The sequence below is a fragment of the Phoxinus phoxinus genome, assembly GCF_949152265.1.
Source record: "Phoxinus phoxinus genome assembly, chromosome: 21".
Taxonomy (NCBI): domain Eukaryota; kingdom Metazoa; phylum Chordata; class Actinopteri; order Cypriniformes; family Leuciscidae; genus Phoxinus; species Phoxinus phoxinus.
Genome location: NC_136896.1, coordinates 8,189,975 through 8,207,823, shown reverse-complemented (window position 1 = coordinate 8,207,823; position 17,849 = coordinate 8,189,975). Strand labels below are relative to the sequence as shown.

Sequence of the window (17,849 nt, the reverse complement as noted above, 5' to 3'; positions counted from 1 at the left end):
GAAAATCATACTAGTTTTGAAAGACATGAGGATGAGTAAATGATGACAGAATTGTTACTTTTAGGTGAACGATTCCTTTATATATATCTTTAAAGAACTGGCACACATAAAATAAATGTTTCCTTTAAATATTCTTAAGGGTCAGTGATGAATGCTAGGTCAAATCTAGGATTACAAGCTGCATGGTTTCTGGTCCTCAGTGAGAAATCAGTCGGGAGAACAGAGTCCAATTGGTTCTGGAAAACTCAACGCTTTATAGCTGTTTTCCTGCTTCACTGAAATCTCTCATTGCATTTCAAGTCACAGAAGCAGCTTTAGTTCCTTCTTGCTGCCACAATGATGCTCTATCAGCAATCCTCAGATTTCTAGGGTGTACTCAACCTTGACAGCTGCCCAAATTTGAGCTAAATGGTTTGAAAACCCAGTGCCAGATTTGATCACTGTGTTAGTAGCTTGGTGTTCAACTGAATACTGAGGAGTTGATGTATATCAGGACAATTAAAGCATTGTTTGCAGAGTCATCTAAAGTCTTTGTGGAACTGTTAGTAGAAAATAGGGCTAGGCAATTAAGCATTCACCATATATTCACAATAATGTTAAAATAATATTGTGGAGATTTTAATGTGCATTTTATTTAACTATTAGGTTTTAAAGAGTGTATCATCAGACTATAGTTTTATGATTCTTCTTTGTCTCATGACTCATGAATATGAGAGCATTTAGATGTTTTAATAGCATTTCTGATTTGTATTAGCTTGAGTCGGTATGTTCGATTCATTTCCATGAATCCAGTAAAAATCCTGTTGAGAACCATCCATTAAAAAAAATGCATAATTTGCACTGTATGGTGGGATTTTTTTCAAATGATAAAATAATTTAAAGGAAGTGTACATGTTGCTGTTTATCACTATTTTATACAAATATAAATGAACATTATTAAATATCAGTTTTGTGTTTAGTGAAAAACATGCATTTATTATTTTCGAATTAAAACCACTTATATACAGTGTGGAAAAGCCATTTTATTCCCATTTACCCAGTCCTCTCTTCCATCGTAAGACAGCAGTTACCTTTAAAGATTAAGATGATAACTCATCTCCTAATTGCTCTTCAGTCGCAGTGCAGAATGAGAAAACGCAGAAATAAAATGTCAGTTAAAATATTAACAGATATTATCTTCGTTCCTTGTCAGGAGTGACTCTCACCGCTTCCTCTGAGCCAGGCAGAAACAGAATGCACCGCTGTTCAAATGTGTGTCACGTCTAAGAAGATAAAACTTCACTTTTCTAGAAAAACAGACACTTTAGTGTACTGAACAAATCAATTCAATTCATAATTCTGTCATCTTTCTGCATTTGAACTCAGTTTCCTTTTCCCTCTCTGCAGGTGAATGGTGATGACAGCTACCTGAATGCAGTGCAGAATACAGGTGAGTGTGAGCCGATATGTGTCCTCTCTGTTTTAGACCCCATTTACACTATTAACATTGATTTCGGAAGATCCAATACATGTAAAGGGAGTCCAAAAGCTTTGATGATCACTCAACCACATTCAGTGGTGGTCAAAAATGCATTTGACCCAACTGTATGTGTAGTGTAAATACTAACCAGTCCTAATGTGAGGCCACATTAAAGATCTGCATATTCATCAGCACTGTGCTAAAATAAGAGTTCTAAACTTTTTTTTTCTGAATTAAATGAAAACATTTGCCAAAGCATACGATTGTATGCGACAGACAATTTGATTTGCATAAATGCTAAATTAAATTGAATAAACCTAGATCATAAAGCATCATGAGTTTATGTATAGTAGTAACTGTGTATATAATAACTGTGCATTTTGCTCAAAATTGTTATTAGTGACTGATAATAATTCAATTTAAGTGTATTTGAGAATGTGGTGTGCAAATATTGCTGCACTTTATCAACATGCAGTACCATATAGTTTATTTGTGATATCATTTGTCATGAAATCAGAGACCCAAGGGTTTTCAGTGCGTAGCATATGCACGCAAAAAAACATTTTTGGTGTATAAATGGTACGAGAAATAACTTTCGTGGTATAGATACGCACTTTCATGAGATCGTGTTGGTCGTTCCGAACCCGTAAGACATTTGTATGAAGATCTTTTTGATGAAATCTGAGAGCTTTCTGTTCCATCATTGGCAGCTACGCAACTTTGACGTTTCAAAAAGTTCATAAAGAGATCTTAAAACTAATCCATGAGCTGTTTATTCCAAATTTTCTGAAGAGACTCAATTGTTTTATATGATGAACAGATTGAATGTAGGCTTTTATTCACATATAAACATTGATCAGCAAACATAAGACAGAAGCTCAACCGAACCTGCCTGATGCGCGAGAACGAACCTCTTGCTGAAGCTCAAACGTGCTGCGTAACGAGAAGGAACCTCATTGGTTCTTGCTGAAGCTCAAACGTGCTGCGTAACGAGAAGGAACCTCATTGGTTCTTGCTGAAGCTCAAACGTGCTGCGTAACGAGAAGGAACCTCATTGGTTCTTGCTGAAGCTCAAACGTGCTGCGTAACGAGAAGGAACCTCATTGGTTCTTGCTGAAGCTCAAACGTGCTGCGTAACGAGAAGGAACCTCATTGGTTCTGGCTGAAGCTCAAACGTGCTGCGTAACGAGAAGGAACCTCATTGGTTCTTGCTGAAGCTCAAACGTGCTGCGTAACGAGAAGGAACCTCATTGGTTCTTGCTGAAGCTCAAACGTGCTGCGTAACGAGAAGGAACCTCATTGGTTCTTGCTGAAGCTCAAACGTGCTGCGTAACGAGAAGGAACCTCATTGGTTCTTGCTGAAGCTCAAACGTGCTGCGTAACGAGAATGAACCTCATTGGTTCTGGCTGAAGCTCAAACGTGCTGCGTAACGAGAAGGAACCTCATTGGTTCTTGCTGAAGCTCAAACGTGCTGTGTAACGAGAATGAACCTCATTGGTTCTTGCTGAAGCTCAAACGTGCTGCGTAACGAGAATGAACCTCATTGGTTCTTAAACGTCTTCTCAAACATGCTTGAGCTTCTGTTTACCACAACTGATGTGGGAGTTGATGATTGTTTATATGTGAATAAAAGCATAAATTCAATCTGTTCATCATATAAAGTGATAATATATATATATATATATATATATATATATATATATATATATATATATATTGAAGAGATTGCTTCCTTTTTGTAAACATCTAGGGTTCATTTATGCCATATACATGATTTGATCCTTGTGTTAGTTGATTCAGGTACAGTAGCATTAAGGAGAGAGATTTCCTAACAGCATTTGATTGGACAAAAATCTGTATACATACCTGTACAGTTTTGCAAGATGAGTCAACAATCTTTTTAGTTGATTTTCCCAGCAAATAAGGAAATTCTAAATGTGAGTATCTGCTAACGGTTACTTTTATTATCTTTTAAGAGTACACTACTGTAGATGGCTTCAAAGTACTAAAAGTACTAAAAGCGCAATTTTCATTTCATGGTCTATAAAGAAGACACTGGCTCACTTTCATGTTTCATACCGAGATGTATGAAAAATTAAAAACAAATGCTTGTTTAGAGCTACATTCCACTATATCTCATTCTCTCATTCTCTTAGTTCTGGCTGTGGCAGTAATGAGCCGATGAAGATGGATTTGTGATGGGTTGTGTTATATAAATAATTCATCAATTCCTCCAGAGCTCCAAAATGTGACATTTACACCACATCACTGTGCGCTGGTCGCTGGATACCGCCAGTGTGGCTGTTTAATAAGGGCATTCACCCTGTGATGGTGTCCCATCTTTCTGAGCTGTGTCAGATTTTCTCCCTCATCTCGCTCTCATATACTTTGACAGCGTGAAATTCCCCAGTACCAATCCTGAAGTGCTAATGACTGTCAGTGCTTTGATGTCACTGCATCAAGACAGATAAACAGCCTTCCCCGGATCAGCCAATCAGACGGCTTTATGGTGCCGGGAACGGAAAGGGCTTAGATTGAGCGATTTGGTTTTCTCTTCTCATTGAAAACATAAACTGTGCCCAAAGCATCCTTTAAAAAAAAAAAAAAAAAAAAAATGGGTCAGCTTATGATTTTATAGTACCCTTGAAATTTGCATGGTTAGATTGTTTCCTATAGATCTAGGTAGCATGCCACAGTGGACCTTTTTTATTTTGATATGAGTTATATCCTTTGAAACAATGTGCAAAGATTGCATGCAAAGTCTTTGTCGATTGTCTTGCACTGAAGCTTAATACGTGAAACAGTGACAATAGGAGAACTAATTTCTGGTTTATTTTGCAAAAAAGAAAAAAAAAGCCAATGTTAATGTGCCTGCCCTGATGTTCTTATGTTGCTTCCTGTCACCCATTGGTGCCCCACCATGCATCTGCTCCCACATTCGCTTAACACGCCAAAGCACGTTATGTGAACCGTATCAAATATTCATTGTGGTGGGGAAATGGATTATTTGGGGATGGAGAATGAGCTCTCCTATGGCGCAGAGCTGAGAGCGTGTGTGTCCAAGTACGCCATACGGATGCTTTGCGTAAATGACTTGATTTCTGCTGCCATTCGTTCTGCCAGTGTGCTTCCATTAGCTTAGAGCGGCACAGAGGGTGTCAGTGGCTGAAGGTGAATGAATTCCAGCCAAAGAGCTCTAATACAATGCTCTGCATTATTTATTTGTCTTCTTTTGGGGTTTTTTCTTATTACGTTCAATGATTGTTTAGCTTATTTTTTGCACTCAATGTTAACTGCATATTGTCTTATAAAAGATCTATTATATCTAAGATTTTTTATCTTTGTTCCGATTTGATTGTCTGTAGATTTGCTTTGTTGTGCCAATTTTTTTAATTCTATACATGTTGGTTGGCTCTGTTTGTATTGCCCAAGCTTTGATTGAATCACTTATGTCCTCCAGTTTTGATAGTTGACTCATAAGGTATTTTTTTAAATAAATCTTTTTGGAATACAACTTCAAAACATCACAGAAAAGACTCTCTCAGCTTCTCTCTCTCTTCTGTGCTTCTGTGCCAGTCTTTGCTTTCTCAAACGGCTTTGATGTTTCATCCCCCACCTTATGTGTCAGATCCTCGTGTGTTTGGTTTAGAATGGAGAAGAACGTCAGTATAAGATGATTTAGAGTTGATATTTCAAAGAATGGCTTGTTTTCAATGAGCGGGATGTGTTAGTTTATCAGATCCGTGGTAGAGCATGCATCCTACATGCTCGATATTTTCCCGTGGCGTCCCCTCCCCCGACCTTCATGTCGTAGGAGTTATTAACACCTGGAGATCAGCCTTTTTTTCTTGCACCGTAATGGAATGGGATCGTAATGTCTGAGCCTGTGCTGAATAAGCATGGCCGGCTCCTGGTGCTGGTCCTGATGCCCAGACGCCTCTGTTTTATACTCTTTTATTTCCTGACCTTCCCTGTCATTCATGTTAAATATCTCTCTGCTTCTTTTTAGCACGAAATGTGCTATTCCATCACGCAGACGATGTCTATCTCCTCTGTTCTTTGTTATAAAATGATCTAAATGTCAGCCTAATGTATCAGTCTTAAAGGGATAGTTTACCAAGAATGAAAATTCTATCATTATTTACTTAACCTTTGTCATTCCAGTTGTGTTAAACACTTGTTTTTGACAGAGATTTCCATAAAATGTCAGTTTATCATGACCAGGGGCTGTAAAATTTCAAAAAGCATAATAAATGCACCATTTTGCATTGTGCAGGAGGGATGTCGGTTACATCAAATTTCAATGATTATTTAATGTTTCTTAAAGGATAACTCTCGCCAAAATCGAACCTAGACTCTTTTTGTTAATCTACCCGAGTCAAACATTTGTATAAAAGCATAATTAGAATGGAAACTCCACTTTTGAGTTTGACCGTATTTTCATTTTCGGTCAAAATGCCTTTTGAATGGGAGTGCTAGGGGCATTACAATGAGAGCATCAAAATCGCTATTTTTAAAAACACTAAGGAGGCTTGACACAACATGAAACTGTGCTTGAAGTATCACCAGGGGCTCTACACATGAACTCGAGCATTGAGAACATTGTTTGTGTGCACAGAGTTTACTAAAAATAAAGATTTTCAACAACTTACTGTGTTTCCGTCCGCCGGCATTTTGTCAGTCAAAAGTAGTCGATCTCCGACTCCATATGAGGAAATGTCATGAACTTGTAATTCCAATAAAAAGCATGATAACTTAGACACTTAGAATTTATATGGAAACAAGCTTTAGGAGCTTTCCCATCTTTACTGTCCTCATGTTACGTTGCATTCGGAGGTCGACTACTTTTGACTGACAAAATTCCAGCCACCGGAAACACTAACTGATAAAGTGAGTCGTACAAAACCTTTCTTTTTAGCAAACATTGTGTACACAAACAAAGTTGTCGATGCTCGAGTTAATGTAGAGCCCCTGGTGATACTTCAAGCTCAGTTTCATGTTGTGTCGACACTCCTTAGTCTTTTAAAAATAGCGATTGCTAAACATTTTGATGCTCTCATTGTAGTGCCTTAAAAGTGGAGTTCCCATTCTAATATGCTTTTACACGAATGTTTGACTCGGATAGATTAACAAAAATAGCCTAGGTTCAATTTTGGCAAGAGTTATCCTTTAATGTCATGACATCAAAACTGCACTATAAGCGACACGTGATTTCAAGAGTTGCAAGGTGAAGATAATCAGTGAATAATGAGTAATGACTTTTATATATTACATTCATGGTCTAAATTCTATTTACAACATTTGCAAGTTGTTCCTACAGTTGCTAAGATGTTCTGGGTGGTTATGAAGTAGTGGACTAAGAACACTAAGTCAAACAGTCCACACCAAGCTTCTATGATATTCTGTTCCGACTGGACTCATATTCCTCATATTCACAACCATTAAAAAGTACTAAAGAGTCAGTACATTTTTTTTTTTTAAAGAAATTAATACTTTTATTCAGCAAGGGGGCATTAAATTGAGCAGTAAAGACATTTATTATGTTATAAAAGATTTCTAGTTAAAATAAATGCTGTTCTTTTGAACTGCTGTCCATTCTTCTCAAAAATATTAAGCAGCAACATTGATAATAATAAGAAATATTTCTTGAGCAGCAAATCAGCATATTAGAATTATTTCTGAAGGATCATGTGACACTGAAGACTGGAGTAATGATGGAATACATTACACTTAATAAAAGTATATTAATAAAATATATTAAATAGACAATGGTAATGGGGTTACATTATTTCACAATATTACTGTTTTTACTGTATTTTTGATCAAATACGTTCAGCCTTGAAAAATATAAAAAAATCGTACTGACCCCAAGTTTTTGAACAGTATACTTTTTTTTTTTTAAAGCACACTTTAACACTTTATTAGATTTATGCTTAAAACAAGATAGTTACTTGCCAATGGTGTAAGAAAACCTTAATCAAGGAAATATTCTCTTAAAGCGAGTCTTATTATCTGACACAATTTTTCTTCTCAAGTAAATTAATCTTGTTTCTAGGATGTTTAGATACTTTATCGTAAAACAAGACAAAATACTAATTAAGATGAAAATGAATGTAAAAAGCAATCAAAAGCTTTTTTATTCTGTCACTCTCTACGGATTAAATAATTTTCAGTTGGTTCCAGACACTTTATCGACGGCATTATGGCGTTTCCTGCCCACACATCTTTATGCATCCAATTAAGCAGAAACCCAGTCAACGATTTCCCTGAGGTTGGCACAACTCTTTCTGAGAGCGCTCTCCGTCATCCTGTTTTAATATGTCTAATTCAGCCCTGCCCTGATTGCAGTGAGTCTGTCTGAGCTTGCAGATGGAGACATTAATCTACTGCTGCTCTTTACACACACACACAGTTCCTCTGTAATATATGTTTTTCTGATATCACTTGAATACAGCCTGGCTCAGAAAAGTGCAGTCGCATGAGTATGCAGACAAAGAAGCCTGCAGACGTGCCAGTCGTGACTGTGATTAACAGCCTGTTCTTCCCACTGCCAGTGATGTGTTTTCAAAGGCAAATGGAAGGTGGAGGACCCTTCATATCTACAGAGCTTTAGTGACAGGCTGGGAATGAAATTCTGCTGAGTCATGGAGTGCTGGATTCTGGGACTTAAGGAATTGTGGGTTGACAGAAGGATGGAGAGGCTGTGATCTTTCACTTCCCATAATCCTCTCTGACTGTCTTTGGGTCCAACTCACAACAAAGTTCCTCAAAAACGGCATACAAACATGGACATTCTGCTGAAACCTCTCGGAGGCTTTTTTTGTGCAAAGCCTGCAGCATTTCACAGTCCATATGGACCTCAGCATCTAAACTCTCCATGAGTTCTTCCCATAGTTCTGCTCTCCTCCCCACCATGTGTTCAGTCATCCAGCGAGAGACGCATTTGTGTCTTCATCAGCACAGCACCAAACTCGAACACTCAAGCCCTTTAGCGCAGTAAAGTTGTGTTCAAACTGTTCGAAAGTCTAATAATCTTTCCTGCAGATTATCTAGCCATTCACAGGGTGTGTGATGTTGTTCTGCGCGCAATGCAATTTGATCCTGATTTTCACAGCACTACAACACCAAAATTGTGTTAAGGTAATCAAGTTTGAGTTCTGGAAGAAGACCAGCTATGATTTTCTATCCAGCTAGCTATGCTCCAGCCATAATCGTGTGAGGACTTCTGTTTACTTCAGTCATTTATCCAATCATTTCTTATTTTCTTTGTTTTTTCCCCTTATATAACATATTGTTCCAAATCAGTTCTTTGTAAAGCTGCGTTGGAACAATATGCATTTTGAGAAAAACAACTTGATAAAAAAAATATATATTTTTTGTGTTGTTGCATTTTTGTCCATTCACTTTTTGTTTTTGTTGTGTTGCATTGATTAGCCCCTCCCTCAGTGAAATCTCATTGGTTTAAAATCCTGATCTATATTAAACATCGAATACACTCAGTTTGGCTGTGATTGTGTCACATCCCGCAGAAATGTTTCTTTCAATTTGGACGGACTAATCACTTGTCACTGGAAGCGTGTCAGTTCATACCTGCTGGGACGTATTGTAAGTGACTATAATTGTTAGACATGGCAGATGTCTATCCATGAATAAAGCCTTGTGATAATTTCAGGTTCATTGACTTCTGCATTGCTGTGGTTGCTTATACTTTGTCAAAAATGGTATGGCAGCTCGATTAAATATCACATTTAGATGGCATATGGTGTGTGTTTTTTGTCGAAAATGCATTTGACATTTGTAGTGTAAACTCTAATCCATACTGATGCATACCGGGTGACATCATCGAACCTCCTACTCATCTGTCAATCAAATACTGCTTTGAAACGATCTTTGTTATAGAAAATAACCGTCTGATCTTAAAGAATTTGAGATAGTGTATATGCAGTTACATATGTAACAATGACATTGATATGTGTAGCCTTGAAACTAGGCCTAAGAAACCACAACCACCTGTTTTCCTTAACACGAGGTGCAAGTTTGCAATAATTGTGCCTTTAAATCCAGTACGGGTGGTGTAGCTCTTGCTGGTGAGGCTCAAGTAGGGCAGGTCAGTGAGAGTTCTGCTCCCTGCCGCTTTATTGGCTGTTCATCTTGGCTTCTCAGCACCTGCTTAGAGCACAGGCTTGTCTAATCCCTCGTCCTTTATTCTGGGAAAGGAGGCTGTATGAGGGATCCACATGTCCAACTTCTCCCTCTTTTCAATCTCCAGCCCCGGGGCTGAGGATTCAGTGCTCATGGCTTGGAGGCCAAGGTGGGTGTTCCGGAGAGATAAACAAAAGGGCCGCTGTTAGATATAAGATGTTGGCAGGAAAGCCATATTGAAAGGCCACATCTGCAGAGCTCTACATTGGCAATTTATACAAAAGGGGATTATTATTTTGGACTCTAATGACAAAAAGGGGATTTTGCTAGATAGTGAGCACTCTTGGAACTAAACTTGAAGCAGTTCCAAAATAAATCACTGTATTCATTTAATTATATTAAGTAGAAGTATTTTTTTAATTATATATATTTTTTATTTTGGATTGACTAATATTTGTCTTATTTTTGAGCCCATATTTGTCAAAACTTGATTACTTCAATAAAGTCCATTTTAATACCTAATTTCAGCTTTAAACACAAGGTATGCTCTGTCAATGCATTCTGTGCCATGCTGCCAATTAGCTGCCATTAAATCATTTTGATTCTGTTTGTAAAAAAAGATATGTGTAGCCTATTAATGTGTGACTTCTAATATAAATGCATAATATACTTTGTGCTTCTTTTCAATAACTGAGTGCAAGGTGTAATGTACATATCTCCTGTTGTTACTTTGGATACTTTTGTGGTCTAAACAGAAAAATACAAATGAAATGCAAAGTTATAGGATTTTAAATCTCATTTTAATATATATATATATTGTGGAATATGTTCTTTTTTTTCAGAATGTCAAGTCAATTTTTTTTTTCATTAAAAGTTCAATAATGTCCAAAGATGCTAATTTTGCTCACAAAATATGTGTGAAACATGTATGATCCATATTTAATTTATATCTATTAATAATACATAATAATAATAATATTGTATATTTCATATTAATTAAATTATATTATTCATATTTTATCCATATAAATATTCCTAAAATATGTAACTTATCTGTTAAGCATCACAGCAAGATGTCCTTATGATGGACATAAGCAGAGACTACATTTAAAATGTTCTTTCCTTCAACACCGGGAGCTGCTCTCTAGTGTTGAAGGAGAAATACTCTTGGTATCATGCTCATATTATGTACAGTAGATACACAGGATATTGACTACTGTCTGAACAAACGGATTAGATTTCATCACTTTGAAAAATGCCAGTGCGAACAGTCAGCCTTAAAGATGGGATTTGAAAACTAAATCGGATTTATGTACATTGTAAAATCCTTTTTTTTCTTCTTCTTTCCCCCCCCCAGTTCCTCTGTCCTGCTCCGAGGGCTTCACTGAGCTGGGCTATTACAATGGCACCGTTTCTCAGACCGACTCAGGTTCACCTTGTCTGAAGTGGACTGAATTCCCAGATTACGTGCAGCAGTATCCGGGCAGGGGTCTGGGAGAGCACAATTTTTGTCGAAATCCTGACCGTGAGTCTAACCCATGGTGCTTTTTCAGACAGAGCTCAGGGGCCATTGGTTGGGCCTACTGCGACTGCCACCAAGGTGAGCCCTAGTGTTTACAACTAATGATCTGCTATGTTTAACTAGTGAGTTTAAAATATTTCTTAAGGAGGTGTCCCACTAGCCAAAATCGAAACAACCCATTTTTGCTTTTTCTAAAATCTCACCCTCTTCTTCACTGATTACTGTAAATATGATTTACTGCCATAGATTGCAGTAATGTGTTTTGGAAAATCAATTTGAAAGCAGAAATTCACGGTTATTTTACCCCATGAATTCATGCACAGGAATATTCATGCACAGCTTTAATGAGATTTTTTTTTTTTTACTCCCGCTGTTTTATTTTAGCAGAAAAACGCAATCAATGTTTGAGATATGTGGCTTCGAGTCTGCTAAAGAAAAAGTTTGGGTCAGATCCATTTACTCATCAGGGAGTTTAGTCTCTGGGGCTGTTAAAGTTCCCCTGTGGAGAGAAACATGGTTATGACTGAAAATCAGCTAGTGGGACGTCAGCCTTTGATGTTAGTACATTTTAATCAGCTGATAAATATGTTTTTGCTACCTCTTTGAATACGTCTTTCTTCCCTTTTGGTGTCTCTTGGAAGACTGTTGTGTTTTGCAGCGACTGTATATTTAGAAATCAGTGGTTGACATTCTTAAGAAGAATATTCTATCTCAGTATGAATCTCAGGAAAATTATATATGGTAAACATTCTTTATAAAAAAAACATTGCGTTCTGTGTGCAGTGGAGACACATGGTGGCTGTGAGTTTTCCAAGTACGATGTGTTCCTGGATCAACATTCTGTTCCTGTTATCAAGCAATCACATATACTGAAGGTTTAGGGCTGGGATTAGAGGCATGAACACATTGATAAGAACAAAATCCTTTTTTAGATTTTGCCTCTGATTTTAGGAGTTCATGCTGAGGGATCTGAATAAACTATTCGCACTACTACAGTATGTCTCCCTAAAGAAGCCTGTTAATTTCCATGTCCAAATTCAGTTCTATAAAAGATACATTTGTATGTAAATTCAGAATGAACAATGGTATTTTGAGCAGTTTTATAAAGAAAAAAAATAATCAAAACCTTGACATTTTTGTTATCCTCCCTGTAAAGAATAAAATGGCCTTGATCGCTTTTCAGTAAGATTTTATAACTCACTGTTAATTCTTATTAAATTCTAGAAAACAGCTAGGAATGATAATACTGGGTGTAAATAGGTTTATATACAGATTTACAGAATTGGATGTGGTACATTTCAGACAATTCCCCAGAACCACCCAGTCCCAGAACACCTAACCCTAACAAATTCATATCAATACTTTCCATAGATTTCGTTCAGAATCTTTCTATTACTTCCTACAATTATTTTTATTATTATTTATAATATATGTGTATATATATCTTACCTGTTCAGGAGCGGTCAGGTTAGCGGGAGGTTCGTCCTCAAAGAGTGGCCGACTAGAGGTCTACCTGAACGGCCAGTGGGGGTCAATTTGTGACACGCATTGGACAGACCGTGATGCCAGTGTGGTTTGCCGACAGCTTGGACTGAGGTATGTTTACTTCTAATTAGGGCTGTCAGTTTAACTATAAGTATAATTCAGAAACCCTTGTTGTTAGCGACACCGGTGGCCGTTAAGTGAACTGCAGCCAGCGAAATATTACTTGTGCTCGCTCTCATCCACGCGTGATACACAAGAGACTGGACATGATTCAATGCCCTGATATACTCATGGCGAATCTCTTTTTCGTTCTTTCCTTAGCAGTAAAAAGAAGTTGGAAATACCTTTGCAGCGATATGCTGTTAACGAACATCCAGGTGCATCATTTAGATGAATGTAACAAAATAAACATACAACAAAAATGATAGTGGCGAGAAGAAAGCATCTGAACAAAGCGATGTGGATATGTTTGCACAATCTCTGCAATTCACCAACATCACGACAGAGTTCATTAAAATGACACTGTTATGATAGTTTGAATATAAAGTAGGCTATGTTTGAGACTATAGACGGTATAGATCTGGCGATGTGAGACTACATTTTGAATGATTCCCTTTTCTTTGCATGACACATTGACATTACAGCACAGAATCGCTGTTTCGGCAGTATCCTCCTGAACATTGTATAGGCATTAATTTCACGTGTCATGGAATGAGAGCGCACACAAACGTCACATCCTTTGGATTTTCCCGCCGAAAACCTCACGACACGAGTCCTTCACATAAAAAATCAGTCAACAGGCTTTCATAGACACCCTAGAAGGTCTCAATTTTTTTTAAGTTTTGTTACAAGCAGTTCACACATTGGAAATGGCAATACAAAAAGCGATACATTCTTACATATAGCCCATTAATTTAGTACAATTAATTAAAGATAATGTGAAAATGATGCATTGACTGCCACAGTAAGGTAATGTCTTTGAATCATACGTTTTTGTTTATAATAACTAATTCGTTTTTTTTCTCAGCAAATGTTGAAATATGTGATTATTTGCTATTAATTTGATTAATTAGTCATGTAAATAATTTAATAAATGTTAGCCCTTTTGCCTGTGCTTCTCAGTGTGTTGAAAGTATGGTTACTCATTTGCATATTTAAATGATAAATTAAAATGTATATGTGTCTTCATATTTACAATATCTATTTTTGATTTAGCCTTTATAAAATGAGTGGGTTTAAAACCTTATGCCACTGAACAGTGGAGGAAATAACTTGGTGCTTCTTTCTTCATAATTCTTTTCGTTTGTTGTAGTGAGATTGGCACAGCTCTCCAGCACTCATATTTTGGCCCCGGCTCCGGGCTTTTTCACTACGCCCGCCTTGGCTGCCGTGGTGATGAGAAATCCCTGCTGGAGTGCCGGAGCAGGAAGTTTGTTACTAGTGACTGTAACCATGGGAACGAGGCCGGAGTGCTGTGCGCACAACCTGAAGGTCAGTGTGCTTTCTGTGGGAGTGAAGCTAGTAATTACCTTTTAAGTGACAAGTGCTGTAAACACTCCTGCATCTCGATGCCCTCGCGAAACCTTACAGCTGCCATCAAACTGAAAAAGTGTTTAAATAGGATACAAAGATCATCAGGGTTACTCAAAGTCTGGTTTTGAGAATTCAGTTTGATGATTGAATTCATTTTCCATGTTTGCGCGGTAAGTGTATCACTGCATACGACAAAGAAGATTGCTCCTATTATAATCAACAAAGCGGTCGGCAAGTGCTTATAATGCGAGCATCCTTTTTTTTCCGTGTTGTGTCGTACTTCACCTTTTTGCTTGCTGTGCAGTGCAGACTGTCTAATTAAATTACATTGAGTGGCAGATTTATTCACAAGAGTTTTTGCTCAACTTTTTTTAATTAGCTTGACACAAAAAATTTGCATATCCAAATACTATCATCTCTGATTGATGAAATTCCCCTGACATGTTCACTTGTTAAATATTTGGACTTTTATTATGCTTTCAGCTTCCAATAAGAAATATTCTCAGCTATTCTTCCAATTTAACCACATTAAATACTATTCTTCAGATTTTGCCCTAAAACAACACTGAATCACTGATTTTTGTTTAATATTGTGATATAAATATGAGGTTGGTCTGAGACATTGCTGTAATTGTCGGTTAATGTACATTTTTAATGTAAAACCAAATGAAAATGACTATTTATTCACTGATCACCTTGCATTTTCTAAAAGCTGCCCTGGAGCAACATCATTTGAGTATCTCTGATCTAAAATGATTTTTAAGACAAAAACCACAGGGTGTGTGATTGAACATCATGAAGACGATTATGTTATCTTTGAATTGCCGTTATTCCAGCTTCTTTGTCCGTTCATATTGACTTACTAAATTGGCGCCAGCTGAAATTAGAAATTTTAATGAAACATTTCAGTGGGGGTTTATACTTTCTTTGGTGGAATCAAAAGAGCTATACTTTCTTTTGTAGAAAGGAACAAAGCGGGTAAAAAACGAGAAAATAGGTTGGAAAGCAAATCAATGGCGTCTGAACTCATGATTGCCTGCTGAGAGCTTTATTGAAGACACAGTCTGAGGACACACGGACAGATGTGCGCTGCTGGGTTACCAGGGCAGCAAAAGATGTTTTTTAGCTCTTGAATGGGTGCATATAATGCATTCCGGATATGAATTATTATTATTATTATTATATATAAAATATTTATGACTGCGCATATATCTAATTGTAGTTGTAATGATTCTGGCTTTGCTTCAGGACCCAGATTTTAAATTTTTAAACACATTACCAGTTGTTTATTGTACAGAATTATTATGATACAAAAGTGAAACTGCATAGAAACCCAACAATACGCAAATGTAAATGGTTCAGTAAATTTTTTATGTTTAAAAAAAAAAGTCTGATTCTTACCAAGGTTGCATTTATTTGATCAAAAATACAGTAAAACGATTATTATTATTACAATTTAAAGTGACTGTTTTCTATTTTAATATATTTTAAAATATAATTAATTCCTGTGATCTCAAAGCTGAATTTCAGCATTACTAGCATTAGTTTTTAGTGTCACACGATCCTTCAGAAATCATTGCTGCTCTAGAAACATATTTTTAAGGATTCTTTGATAAATAGACATTTAAAAGAACAGTATTTATTTGTAATAGAAATCTTTTGTAACTAAACTAAATGTCTTTACTCTCACTTTTGATCTGTTTAATGCACCCTGAGAGAGAGAGAGAGAGAGAGAGAGAGAGAGAGAGAGAGAGAGAGAGAGAGAGAGATGTATTGTATGCAAGTATTGCATGCAGAGCATTCTGAGTGTCACTACATTTATTGATGTGTTTGTGGCTTCGGGTCATGATTCCTGGTTTGCTCGCTCAGGTAATGGACCGCCACTGCGGCTGGTTGGTGGGGAGGAGGACTTTGAGGGACGAGTTGAGGTCTTCCATGATGGGCGCTGGGGGACCATTTGTGATGATCAGTGGGATGACATGGATGCTGAGGTGGTCTGCAGGCAGCTTGGACTGGGGTGAGTCCAATGTACAGCTAATACATCAAATGCTTACCGTACACACCCCTGTCATGAATATACAGTGGATGGTTTCAGAGTAATACATCATGCTTGCAACTCCTACCTTTGCTAACAGCCTTTTGCAAAAAAAAAAAAAAGTAAGGTTTTAAAGGTGACCTATTATGCTTTTTTACGTTTTCAACTTTCCTTGGTGTTATGTTGCTATGAGACGCTGTTTTGTCCACCCTGAAACTGATCAAGTAAAACTGATGCCATTGTTAGTGTTTACACCTGAGAAGCTGAAACTTGCTGTTATGGTAAGAGGCGTGACATTTCCGCTCAAAGCGGTTGACCATTCACAACACACTGTTCCTGCAGACCAATCAGAGCTCAGAGAAAGCAACTAAACAGGACGTTACTGACAGACTGGGAAGAGAGGTGCTGCAACAATGAAAAATATATTGTGTTTTTTTGAGCATTCAAGCATTAAAACCTATTCTAGTATTCCCAAAAACAAAATCAAGACAGTAAAAGGGCATCATATGGCCTCTTTAAAGAACCAGTAGCACTGTTCTTTTTTCACAACACAAATCTTAGGAGCTCTTGTGAGGTATTTTCATCCCTGTGTGCTCTTATCTCGATGAGAGGAAGATTGAATTATTTATTTTGCGCGGTTGTATTATTTGCTCTCTGTAGCAGTTGTAGAGAATAAAGACGGTGAGATGGCACATGAGCACAGACTCGCACCGCTGCTGCAGAGATGATACGCACGACTTCAGTTACTGCAGCATTAAAGCAATGGAATGATGAATTTGTCAGTTATAGTTACAACAAAAAAATGTGTAAGCTTTCAAACTGAATGTGTAGTAAGAAGCATTTTAAATGTCTAAAATGCTGTACTTAGTGCTTCTCAGGGCCTCTTGGTTTCCCACTGAAACGAAGCGGGGTTGAGTCTGGTCAGCACCTGGATGAGAGACCAGCTAACGCTGCTGGTGAGGAGGTGTTAGTGAGGCCAGCAGAGGGTCCTCACCCTGAGCTCTGTGTCGGTCCAGTATATTAATGTGGATAGTGTTCAGCAAAAAGGCACCATCCTTCTAATAAGAAGTTAAATTGAGGTCCTGACTGTCTGTGGTCAGTAAAAATCCCCATGGCGTTTCTTGGAAAAAACATCTTTGCCCTCAGCCTCTGTCCATCATGGCCTCTTAATCAACCCCAAATACACACACATTGTATCTCTCACTCTGTAAAGTGCTTTTATTTATTTATTTTGTTAAGAGGAACTTGAATATTTTTAAACTAATTACTTTTACCATTTAAATATATTGAGATTGACTCAACCTTGTGAAGTCTACTTCTTTTTTGACCATTTATATGACTTTGTGTGTGTCTAGGGGCATCCCCAAAGCCTGGTCATGGGCTCATTTCGGGCAGGGAAGTGGGCCGATCCAACTGGACGCAGTGCAGTGCACAGGCAATGAGCTCTCTCTGGACGAGTGCCGTCACAGCGGATGGGAACAACACAACTGTGACCATATGGAAGATGCTGGGGTGTCATGCAACCCCTATTCAGGTCTCGTCCTTTACATAGACACACACATACACACACGTACAGCCCTACTTACAGGAATACCTGATGCTGATTGGTCAACCGCAATATTTTCTACAATTGACCCTGTCATTTGTTTACGTAGCTGTGCTAGTTTTATAT

The 17,849-nt window shown here is 37.5% G+C and overlaps 1 protein-coding gene across 2 annotated transcripts in view; it reads left to right on the top strand.

Annotated features, from left to right (window-relative positions):
• Window positions 1–17,849, top strand: part of LOC306989074 (neurotrypsin) — a 39,029-nt gene that overhangs the window by 7,781 nt on the left and 13,399 nt on the right. The window contains exons 2-8 of one of the 2 annotated variants that reach the window (XM_079594395.1): window positions 1,193–1,251; window positions 1,387–1,429; window positions 10,960–11,202; window positions 12,582–12,720; window positions 13,922–14,100; window positions 16,012–16,159; window positions 17,533–17,711. In XM_079594395.1, coding sequence (XP_079450521.1) covers window positions 1,234–1,251; window positions 1,387–1,429; window positions 10,960–11,202; window positions 12,582–12,720; window positions 13,922–14,100; window positions 16,012–16,159; window positions 17,533–17,711 — 949 coding nt within the window. In that variant the 5' untranslated portion in view covers window positions 1,193–1,233. The remainder of the gene's footprint in view (window positions 1–1,192; window positions 1,252–1,386; window positions 1,430–10,959; window positions 11,203–12,581; window positions 12,721–13,921; window positions 14,101–16,011; window positions 16,160–17,532; window positions 17,712–17,849) is intronic. The other variant, XM_079594394.1, reaches the window with a different exon arrangement.